Source organism: Pogona vitticeps, chromosome 2 (assembly GCF_051106095.1).
Source record: "Pogona vitticeps strain Pit_001003342236 chromosome 2, PviZW2.1, whole genome shotgun sequence".
NCBI lineage: Eukaryota > Metazoa > Chordata > Lepidosauria > Squamata > Agamidae > Pogona > Pogona vitticeps.
Window position 1 is genome coordinate 172,886,585 of NC_135784.1, and position 12,583 is coordinate 172,899,167.

General features: G+C 42.6%; 1 protein-coding gene across 4 annotated transcripts in view; it reads left to right on the plus strand.

The window, feature by feature from the left end:
* Positions 1 to 12,583, plus strand: part of LOC110071416 (uncharacterized) — a 181,834-nt gene that overhangs the window by 27,551 nt on the left and 141,700 nt on the right. Inside the window, exon 1 of one of the 4 annotated variants that reach the window (XM_072991263.2) lies at positions 9,836 to 9,973. The exons of the other annotated variants lie outside the window; for them this stretch is intronic. Coding sequence (XP_072847364.2) covers positions 9,943 to 9,973 — 31 coding nt within the window. The 5' untranslated portion in view covers positions 9,836 to 9,942. Of the gene's footprint in view, positions 1 to 9,835; positions 9,974 to 12,583 lie in introns of those variants that run through there. 4 annotated transcript variants of the gene reach the window in all.

Here is a 12,583-nt window from a genome sequence, read left to right on the forward strand (position 1 = left end):
TTCTGGCCCTTCCCTTACAACCTTGCACTTCCAGAAGCTTAGCTGACCCCCACTCCCCATTGTCAGCCCTTCGAAGGCTGACCCCTGCCCGCCCCTTTGCACACACCCAGACACACTGGGACACTCCTGGCAGAAGTGCTTTTTCCAGGGAAATTAGCAAGAAAAATGTATTTGTTTGGAAACAACTAGAGGACTGGGGAGTAGCATAAATGCAGCTTGTCCTTCAGCTAGCCCTTGGATGCCTTTATCTGCTTCCCTGCTACCCTTTGAATGTTTCAAGGAATGTATTCCAGTGTTTCACTGAGAGGGGATGGGATTCAAAGGTCCTTGTCTCTGAGGAAAGCCTTAACTTAGGTTTCCTGCTCTCTGCTCTTCTCTAACTTGCTGCTTTGTCCTCGTCCCCCCCCCCCCATCTTGGACAGAACCTAAGAGGATAATGGCCAGCTTTCTTCTGCTTCAATCCACAAGAGTCCCTTCACCTCGCAGAGAACACAGACTCTTGGCCTCTGAAGCAACCTTCCCCTGAACGGGTGCCAGCCAGATGTCCTGGACTACAAGACCTATCACTCGCCTAGCTGGCTGAGCAGGAAAACACCCTTGATGTGATGGGGCGGCTGTGGACTTTGAGCGGGGGTGGGGGTGGGGGTGGGGAGAAAGGCAGGCAGGGCGATTCTGCCAAAGGAGGAGCGATGTGTCTCTGGTCTCATGATGTTTTTAAATATCTTAGCAGCTGGACCAGGAGCTGGACTGGGGGGGAAATGGCTCTGTTTTCTTCTTGATATTTGATGCACAAACATAGATGTAACAGTGGGGAGGGAGTCTCCAAACTTTGGAGCTCAAAACACCCCCTTCCACTTCATTCTTCCTTTGCTGGGGACTTGTTTAGACAGGATAGAAGAGGGAGAGCGAGGGGCCTTCAGGGCAGATGAGCTCAGCGTCTGCACCTGAAATGCCACAGGGATTGGGGGAATGGTGCTGGATGACAGCTCCTGGGAGATGTGCCTGCGTGTAGGAACAAGCTTGTGGGCATCAAACAGTGGTCAAGAGCAGGGAGGATATGTATATGTATGTGTGCTTTCTCTCACATACAAACACAATTTCTCTGATGGACCTCTGTGGATTATCTTGGCCTCGGTCACCAGTGACACATTCTTTTCTAATTCCTTCATTGCTGCCCTTCTGAGTCTCAAGTCTTTTAATGTCTTGGCTGCAGTTTCCATTTGGATTGATGATTGAACCAAGATATATAAAATCTGTCACTATTTCAATTTTTTCACTGACAGGATTAAAGTTGTGTAGTTCTTCTGTAGTCATAATTCTTGTCTTAATGTTCAACTGCACTTGGCACTTTAACAAAAAAGTTGTATTCTGCTTTTTGCTAGTAAGATGGGTACATCTGCATATCTTAAATTATTGTTTTCTCTTCTACAGTTTTCACTCCTTCATCTGAATGTAGACCAGCTTTCTATATGATATGTCTATGTACAGACTCAACAGATCAGGGGATAAAATCCATCCTTATCTGACACCTTTGCCTACAGGAAACTTTCTGTGTCTCCATGTTCTGTCCTAATGGTAGCTTTTTGATACATAACATATAGGTTATGTATCAGGGCAATCAATTCTTGAGGCACACCAGTTTCTTTCAGAACAACCCATAGTTCCTCATAAAGCATAGACTAATCTTCTTCTGAAACTCTTTGGTGTGCTCCAGTAGCCAAGCAGATATTTACAATATGATCTTGAGTGCCTCTTCCTTTTCAGAATTCATATAAAGTAAAATCCTTTGTTGCAACGCTTTGAGCATCACTTTGTTTGCATGGGAAATCAGAGTAATGGCTACTGTACTCCTTGGAATCATTTTTCTTGGGGATTGGAATGTATATATTCAATGTTTCCAGTTTGTGGGCCATTGTATTGTTTCCCATATTTCTTGGCTTATCCTAAAATCTGTTAGGATTTTAACAGATTCCATCTCTGTGGCTTGAAATAGTTCTGTTGACATCCCATGTATCCTTGGTGAATTATTTCTTTCTTCCCAGTGGTTTCAGAGCAACTTTCACTTCACTTTATAGAACTGTAGATTCTTCATCATATGATTCTTCTTCAAAAGACTCTGCCTCCCTTTTATCTCTTCTGTGTTGGTCTTCAGTAAACTGTTTCCACCTTCTCTTTATTTTTTCCAGTTTTGTTCTGACTTGTGGTGCCCCTATAAACTAATGACCTCTGAAAGGTTTTGTCATTAATAACCTTGCTGAGGTCTTGCAAACTGAAGGAAACCCATCTCATCATCCCTGTTCCTCAATGACAGTTCAGCATTGCTGCAACCACTTGAATTGAGGTATTTATGTTTTGAGAGTATCACATTGGCATCCCACTGTAACCCCTAGCACCAATGGCTGGGAACACCTGCCATCTTTCAGCTTCAATGCTCCCCCCCAACTATGTATTTTGCTGTTTCTCGTTCTGTTGCTCTGCTATTATGATGAATCTTTCTCATGTGCCTCCTGCCCAAACTCTACACAGGCAGCTTGCAACTGAAAATGCTTTAGACTCTAGTTATCATCAGTGCCACCCAGCATGGACAATGGGAAGGGATGGTGGGAGGCGACCCAGGCCTGCTCTTAATGAAGAGTTTCTTCTTTGTTTCAGCTCTGTATTGGAGCAACACCAGAATGCTGAGATACTGATGGGCTAACATTGTTGGGCAGTGAGATCACTGAATGGATTTCTCTCCATCTCCAGTGGCAGAGTGGGGAAAGGGTGTGTGCACCCCAATTGAGCATTTCCAGATTGTAGCACCTTTTCTCCCACCCACCCGACTATCCAAGTCAGTTAAATGTAGACTCTCCATAACTATTGGCTGGGATTCTGGAAGAAGATGATATGACAGTGTCTTGTATCACTTACTTGCTCTATGGCATGCATGCATTCTGCTGTTGATTCCACCTAGGGACAACTTTGTCAGAATAAGAGAGGTCTATTGGGATGCTTCCATAGCCTATATTGTGTGGGTCATCAACCCTGTGTATTAATTGCTTGGAAAATTACTTTTTAGACTATACTTCTCAGAATCCCTCCATTAGGATAGCTCATGGCCACGTCTGCAGAGGAATCCTGGAAGTTGCAGTCCAAGCTCTCCTCTGAATCTGAGTTCCCTATACCTCATGTTGGAGCAGGAAAAGTGGTTGTTGCTTTTCTATTGGTATCAGAAGGATCATGAACGTGGGGTGGGAGAATGACTCTTACTGCATTTAAATACTTTTTTTTTATTTAAAGGGCAGTTTGCAACATATTAAAGCAATAAAACATAGCAAGCAATACCAAGCTAAACAGCAATAAAATGATCATTAAAAACTGCAAGGGACAGAATTCACCCAAAGTATTTATAGCATCTCAGATGCCTGGGAGGATTTTTGCCTTTACAAGAATTGAGCCAGACCTCCAACATATGTAGGGCCTCTTCTATTATGTGCTTTCTGTTTTGGAAGCTCTCTCGATCATAAGGGAGTTGTTCACAGGAATGTGCATGGATGTAAATATATAATAAGGACGAAGATGGTGTTAAAAACACCCTGTGTTTCTACAGCCAGCTCACTTTTGTTGAAAAGGCAAATACATATGTAATCACAGAGAATGGGGGATGAGGGGGTGATGTTTTGCAGATTCATTGATCTGTATACAACACAAATTAGAGCTGAAGAAAAAGCATTGTTTCGCTTCAGCACTGATGTCATAATGACTCACAGAAATAAATAATCTGGAAGCCTTCAAAGAAGTATAAAAGGAATCGGATGTGGAGTTCAGCATCCACCAAAGAATGTTTGTTTTCATTTTTCAACAGGCAAGTTTCTAGCCCAGTTGATTACAGTGAAGAGACTGAGAATGTGCAGGCGGTCAAGTGAGATTTCAGAATTCAAGGAGCAGGAGGAGGGAGGCTGGGAAAGGGCTCCTAGCGAAAGTTAGGACAGCATCAGGAAATGTCCACCTCAGTTTATTCCACTGTCAAGAGCTCACTGAGACAGATACTGTTTCTCATCCATCCCATATCTGTAATGCAGGGAAAGGACCATTGACCTGTTTACAGGGTTCTAAGGATTGTTGTGATGCTATATTAAGAGCCCTTTGCAGACAGTGGCTGAAATCCATTAGTAAATCATGACTAGAGTAAACTCATTGAATCAGTGGAACCTACAGAGGAGTTGAGGCTCCAGATCCCCACTGACTCAATGGGTTTAACTCTAGTTGTGACTTACTTGGTTTATTATGACATGATATCCCACTTTTCCTCCAGAAAGATTAAAAGCAGTATGGGCAGTCCTCCTTTTCCTCCTCCATTTTTACAACAACATTATGGCATAGTTTTGCCTGAGATATAGCAGTGACCAGCCCAGTGTCGCCTACTGTCACCCTTTAAAGGCTGAAGAAGAGATTTAAATCTGGATCTCCTGCAAAGTTCCCTCTAAGTCATGCAGCCACACAGCGTTGTGTTGGGGGCATGCAGCTGCACCATTGTTGCTGTCAATTTGCTTCCATTTGTGGACAGAAACCCTCGTGCACAGGGTGGGAGCCCTGCCCAGCGCTTTGGAAAATTAGAGGGAGTGTTGGTTTCCTGAATTCCCATCCTGCCTTCTTAAATAGAGAGCCACACCAGATGTTGTAGTTATGGAAGAGGTAGCCGTGTTAGTTTGTGTAAGCGTATTAGGCAAAATCCAAAGAAACAATACAAAACAAAAGCATGTGGCATCTTAAATACTATTTTATTTTAATGTAAGCTTTCATGCAAATATCCACTTCTTCAAACATGAGGGAACAGAAACTGATGAAGTGGGTGTGTCCATGAAAGCTTACATTAAAATATTATAGTGTTTAAGGTTGCATATGTTTTTTGTCTTGTTTTTTGTTTCTTTATATTTTGCCTGATACACCATATACTGAGGTTTTTACTGTTGTTGCTGCTCCTACATGTAATTTGAAGGTTTGAGGACCAGCTTGTGAAAACCCATAAACTTCACACTTTCACAGAATGCCAAGCAACCAGAATACCTAGCATAGATGTTATTTTCCAGGAAAGACTGGATTCTCTCCATGTATAAGACATTCTGGGCCTGTAAGACATTCTGGGCCTGAAGGTTCAGGGAGCATCTCTGAGAAACATCAAGTACCACATGTAAATGATCAGAGCAGAGGGTTTGGTGGTCAGGGCTGAGCTTCAGCGTAGTAAGCATCTCCTGGTTCTTTGCCCCCTGCCCCCTTAATCTTTCCCCCATTCTTCCTACTTCTGTCTCTTGCATTCCTCCCCGCCCCAAAAATGTCTGGTTTTTGGAAAAAGGGGAGGGAGCATAAATTAGAAAACAACAAAACAAGGCATTACATAATCTGTGTGGAATTGCATTACATATATGCGTATGTAACTAAACATATCTGGGTTTGCTTTGGTTCATTTTATATAAAGGCATGGGCAACAAGGAGGAGGGCTGGAGCAAACAGCTTGGGTTTCAAAAATCGACACAGCTGTTTGCTTTCTGTTCTTTGGCATCATTCTGGGACAGCTAATATATCAAAAAATGCAGTTTTGATTACAGTAGTCCCTGGAAGTGCAGCCAACAGGATATCTGGTTGTATGATTGAGTTTGGGTTTCTTGTGGCACATGAAATTCCAAGTACCACTGACCTGCCAGAGATGTCCCTACTGTGGCAAGGTGGGTGAAGGTGACAAGATAGATTGTGCAATGCTTGAGAAAGTGTGTGTGTGTGTGTGTGTGTGTGTGTGTGTGTGTGTGTGTGTGTGTGTGTGTGTGTGTGTGTGTGTGTGTTTTGCAACAACAACTTGAAAAATCCCCCATTCAGTGTTGGGTTGGAGATTCTGGGAGTTGTTGTCCCTGCTTGACTTACTCACCCAAGTAACATTTCTGTGCTCTGAGCTTTGGCTGGTATTAAACCTATTGACATTGGTGTTCAGTTTCTGAGTTGGGGTATGTCACAAGAGCAAATAGGACAGTAACTTGATTTAGCCTGATGGATTAAGACTACTGGCCCATTTAGTTCACTATTATCTACAGCACTTTCACCCTTCCTGTCACCTTTCATATGTCTTGGTTTACAACTCCAGGAACTATCTGGCCAACAGTTCCTTTGGCTGAGAATGCTGGGACCTGTAGTCTAATGTATTTGGAAGGCGCTGGGTCGGGGAAAGGTGCTTTACACTGACTGGCTGTGCGATCTAAGATTTAAGAGAGAATATTCCCTACAGTGCTCCTGGAATGCCAGAATCTGGACCTGGCCATTTCCTTGAATGCAAAACCTGTTGTCTCCCAGTGAGTGACAAGTCCTTCCCCTTCTTTACATCTACTCATGGGATGATCATAAAATGTATTTATTGAGATTAAATTGGATTTTTATCCTAACTTTCATATAGAACTGGGACTCAAGATGGTTCACAACCTAATTAAAATAGACAAAATACTGTTCAGTTTTTTTAAAGGCTGAGATAAAAATATGTGAAAGGTAGTTACAAATATACTGTAATTAGAATAACCCAAAATACTGAGAAAGAGAATAGACAATTACCAGAAGAAAACAAACAAAGAGAATAAGAAGATTTTAAAAAGACATGTAGGCTGTACTTGTCTTATACTGAAGCGAAAATAACCACTGGCTTTGATTTTGAAAGGGCAACACAATGATGTTTTTCTCCACTGCTGCATCTCTAAGTATTTCTGGCATTAGCAAATCCAGTGGCAACCAGATTCCAAACATATTAAGTAAGAGCACATTAGGAGTGGTCCTTTTGCATGCCCTGGAGCCAAAGAAGCATAGAGATTGATGAGCAGCAATCCAGGAATTTAAAACCTGGTTTGGCTCAAGGGGACCTTCTGTCTCAATCTCTGTTGTATGTGTGTGAGAGAGATGAATGGGTTGGTAGATGTCTGTTTCTGGCCAGTGCAATCCAACATTCTGATCTGCTCATTCTGGGAAGACCACAGCATTCTTTTACGATATGAGGCACAAGAGAAACATTTGAGCAGCTTCCAAACTAAAGCCCCACCACTGCTTTTACCTCCTGTAGCCATAATGCTCAAGTGTGTGCACACCATCTCATCTGCTTCCATGACTGAAAAGGCAACTTTAAAAAGTTATACAGTACAAACAAGTGGCTTGCCTCTTCAGCATGCACCTTTTTGTGATTCCTACCTTTTGCTGTCTCTTCCTCCGTTGTTTTACTATTGGACTATAGATCATAAACTTGATGGAATCAGGTCCTATCTGTTTTGCATCTGAAAGTTTACATTGCTATGTACGTTGGCAATGCACCATGATTTTAAAATGTTATTTGTTGTTAAAATAAAAGTTACATGCATTACTTTTAATTGCCATTATCACCACCCACTTCTGAGCACCCTTTACTTAAAAAACCTTGAAAAGGATTGCCATAAGTCAGAATTAACTTGACAGCACACAATTATTATTAAGTGGAAACTATGCAAACTTTACTTATCATTTACCTATCAGTAAAAACACCTAGGGCAGCATATACTAAGAACAATAAATATAACAGGTACAACAGTAATAAAAAATCAGAAGCAGCAGTTAAACAGACTTGTGAAATGGAGCAGAACAGATAAAACCATCAACATGACAATTTTATGTTCCTTCATGAAATGCATGTGAATATGGTACAAACGTCAAATAAACCAACCTTCCTTCCTTCCTTCCTTCCTTCCTTCCTTCCTTCCTTCCTTCCTTCCTTCCTTCCGTCCTTCCGTCCGTCCGTCCGTCCGTCCGTCATAGTCTGAAAGCACATGAGAGACCACAGATGCTTCCTGGGCTACTAATCTGGATGCCCCCTTGTTTTCCTGGATTTGTCTTGCACTGAAAAAAATTGAAATGATCTGTTAGCTGATAAAGCAGCACATGGTGAGATGGAAGTGGACATGAGACTGGTGACATGTCGCAAATTATCTTCATCTGCGCCCAAGAATTGTTGTTGTTATTGTTTGCTGTTGTGTGTGATGTGTCCTCCTACACTTCCATTTTGGAAAACAATGGTATAGTGGCTGGAAGCCCTGCATGATTATATTATTCTTTTTTACTTTTTTAGCTAAATAATCAGACTTTCTTCCAGTGAGGCTAATTTGCCGTACCTAAGTCTCTTCCTCTCCCACACCTTATCCTCACAACAGTCCCATAATGTAGGCTAGGCTGAGAGAGAATAAGTTCCTTGGTTGAGTGTGAGATAGACCAGTGTATTATGAATTTGTTCAGTACTTTAATGCAGTGGTCCCCAACCTTGGGCCTCCAGATGTTCTTAAACTACCACTCCCAGAAGCCTTCACCACCACCTCTGCTGGCCAGGATTTCTGGGAGTTAAAGTCCAAGAACATCTGGAGGCCCAAGGCTGGAGACCACTGCTTTCATAGTTAGAATCTGACCAGTGCATCCAGAATTTTAGTTGCCCAGATAAGGAGATACAATTGAAGGCTGAAAGGAAAAGGTACTCACATGAGACTCATTTTCCTCACCTCTTCTCTCCTGAACACTACCATATTTTTGTAGATGTGGCTTGCTAGGGGATTCTGGGAGCTATAGTTCAAAGAAGTGGTATTTCTAAACCCCACTCACTCTTGTGTGATTTGTGAATGTGGGCTTAGTTTCCTGATGGCAATATTTTTTACTTCTTGGAATGGATCTCTGTGTTACATATCTGGCTAACTCAGAGGTTGGGAGTTTAAATTCCAATGGTTCATTCTGGGAGAAGAGTTGCCTCTGTGGCCTTGGGCAAACTGCACAGTCCCAGGATGTGCCCAGAACAAGGAAATAGGAAACCACTTTTGAGTAAACTCTGAAAATCTCTGAAAAGGATCGTCATAAGTCACAATTGACTTGACGGTGCATTTTATCATTGTCATCGGTGATTCATCATCATTGGAATGAATGTGACCTGGCCTGTTTTAAAGAATTTGAGATATGCAGGTTTCTTACATTTGGGAAAATAAGTATTGGAGCTATCTCTGCATCCTATGGACCTGTTCATGGCCTGGGTCACTCTTTTCCCAATTTAAAGACACAACGAATAGCTTTTCATTTGGGAGATTATGATGTTGCACTGTGTCCCTCAGTGTTGTATTGCCCATCTCACTGCAGGCTAGTATCTGCTTGTTTGGTTATTTGAATGAGGACAAAACTCAGTCCTTGCTGGATTTTGATGCAGTTGAAAGGCTGTCTTCAACCTGCTTCAGATTGAATTGTGGCTCCCATGGGCTGCAGTGCATGTTGTTCAGCACCATGGACAGGTCACCAGGAAGGTCACCTGGACTCAGGAGAAGTGATTCACTACTGCATGGTCATAGATGATGCTCCCACGTTTGACCTTATTGGCTCAGGGCTTGCCCTGGATTCTCTTTCTCTTTTTTACTGCTGGGAATGGAAAATCCAGATCTTGGCAGGTGGTAGACATGAGCCAAGGATGACAAACATCCAGCTGTGACCATCTGGCAAGCAAATGGTTTGGCTGCAGCTCCATGGCCCATTTATCTGGCTGAGGAGGAGGACAGCCTGGCTGGCTGGCTTCTTTTTCCTGCCTGCTGGTCAGCTGAGTTCTTTCTGCCTCAGCTTGTGATTAATAAGTGCTTGTAGCAGCTCTTGAAGCTAAACCAATGACACTCATTAACTGGGGTATGGGCAAACCTCTCTCACCAGAGTCCAAAAGTCTCTCTATGCTGAAAATTAATAATTGCTTGCTATACTTGTTCCACATCCCATTCATCCCTAATTTATTGACAGTTTCAGGTACTGTGACTTTGCTGCTTTATTTTTGAAAGGGGAGAAGGGCAGTTTGGGAAGAGGGAGAATGAAATTTTTGGGATGATCAAGAGCCCAGAGCTAGTGTTAAAAGCAGACTAGCAAACAAAGTGGAGCCCTTTCCAAGAACCTGTCTGGCTTATGGACCTTGGAAGACTCAAGCAGAAGTCAGGTCAGTAACTCCACAGAGACGGGAGGCAGCAGAACCCCTTTCCATTGGCTTGTGTTGCATTTGAGCTTGTATTGCATACTTCTTTAGCTATCTGCTTTGATTTCTTTTTGGAAAGTGAAAGGTGTGGTATAAATAAATAGATAAATGTGAATGGTGGCTGGAAGAGCAGAGCTATGAAAAATGCAGCTTTTAGCAAAACTGAACCAGGAAACCTGGAGCCCTCTGGACAAATTGAGGGGTGGCAAACCTATGTATGGGCTGTCTTGTTTCAGATTGCATGTGATTGTGTGGATGTATGGAATCACATGAACGAATATCCCCTATAGCGACATAATAAAGCCAAATAAAACACTGCACATAAAAAAAGAAGAGGAAAAACATCAGAACAAAGCCAAATCTAGAACCATTGCTTCTCTCTTCTTTGCCTCAAATTATATTGAGTTTCCAATATGCAGAGGGAAGTGGTGCAGCAGAGAAAGCAAATATTTCCCGTCTTACTGACTTATTAGGCAGTTTTATAGACAAATGTTCAGTTCCCCCCTGTATTCCTTTCTTGGTATCAGTACATTCTGTTCTCAAGTATCAGATCCTGATTCTGTAGGCCAGGCCCTGGGATCAGTTCAGCCTGGGCAGAAAGAGCAGGTCAAGGTTGGAACATATAGGCAACCAGAGACCACCCACAGTGCATTCTTTCCAAATAATGTGTTGTTCATCATTTCCTGTTCAGCTCCCACACCACTATTCTGTGAACATTCCTCCTCCTCCTCCTGTTGCACATTTCTGATGTCCTTCATCCCTGACCCAATGTCTGTTCTTATCCTAACACTGTCCCCTTTCCATAGCTTGACCTACATCACACCCAGATGGAACATGATGATGGGGAGATCTGTGAGCAGATCTTCTGACATAATATTTGTAAAGCTTACAAGCAGGCACAGGAAAAGAGCAGTATTAACCCTTACCCCCTTTCACACATTCATCTTTCCCCTGATTTATGTTTTCCCCTTGTAACTGCCAAATATGGGGAAAACGACAGGCATGGTGTCTCTCCCCCCCCCCCCTAGCATTAACTGAAGTTTGGAGGGGACAGATTTGATCAAGGAAAAGTAATGGGAGGAAAGGCTAACCTCCAGTGTCATGGCTCTAATCCAATATTCTTCTTCTCATACAGCTGCTTTTTAGCTTTCCTAAAAAAAGGAAGGAGAAAGAGATTAAAAAAAAGATGCTTGAGGATTTGATACTTGATTTCCTGTATCACTTGTAGTTCTGCCTTCAGATCAAACACATCAGAGCTATGTGTTGTCTAGGCTTGCAAAATTAAAAAGAAAAAAAATCCTTTCTTGTTTGGTGATGGAGATGTGAGATATAACATTGGATTCAGCTCACTCTGTGCTTTTCTAGGCACAGAAGGATCTTTCAGCTTAACTGCTGATATGGTTGGAGAGGAGCCATAACTGAACACCAGTGCTCATACTTGATATGTGGATCGTGACAGGTTCAGTTTCTAGTATCTTCAGTTACAAGGATCAAGAAGCAGGCAAGGGTAAAGATCTCTGTGTTCAAGTAGGGCCGCTGCCAATATGATTGACAATACACAGCCCTCTAGATATGTTTAGACTGCAGTTCCCATCCTCCTCCTCCATTGGCTACTCCAGCTAGACCTGATGGGAGTTGTAGTCCAATTATCTGAACAGCAGCACTTTGCCCACTGCTGGAGTAGGTAATACTGGGTTAAACATCCTGACCTAACGTAATGCAACTGTGTTCCTAATAGGCTCACCTTGCAGGTAGTTATCCAATAATATTTGACTCTGTTTTCAAACTTGTTTCCTTTATGCACTCTGAGGGCTCTTCAATCAGCTTATTCATTTTTCAGCCATCAAGTGGGCAAGTCTGTTATTTATTGCACAGAGGAGAGTATTTCCTCTTGCTTCTCTTAAGCAGGCTGCTGATGAATACGAGCACTTAGCATTTATATAGCTCTTAAGAGTGTTTAAAGTGCTTCCCTTACTTTATCTTGAGGACTCCCGCTGCCTGTGTGGTAACAGCTACAAGATACTTCCAAAGCACCCCACAGCATAGTCGGTTACGGCAGGGTGTGACTAACCACCCAGAAAAAAAATGTACCGTAACTTGCTCTGGGCAAACATATGAATTGCTAGCAGTTCCACAGTCTAACCCTAACCATCTTTCCTTGGGGGCCTCAAGATGATGCTTTTACTATGTAATCACCCTCCTTAGTTTGTGCAGTTTCATGCAGTTATGTAGCGTCTGGTTGAAATCATTTCCCCCTTTTCACACCACTTCTTTCTTGTTCTTTTCCTCCCCTCCACTCCCCTTTACTACAAAAATCAGTTAAGGAGGGAAAGAACAGAATACTGGCACAGCAGTTTCTTGCGAGCTGCAAATAGGGAAAAGTGTAATTGAGGCACAGTAGAAGCTGTTTTCTTTGGGGAAGGTGGATAGTGTGCTGGGGATTCCCCTTCTTCTTTTCTGGTATGAGAGCCAACTAACAAGCTGGCAAACCGTCCAGCCGGGTTGTGAAATGGATTCCATCACAATGTCCTTTAGATCAGGTTGTGCAATGGACTAGAATAGAGAACAGGACAT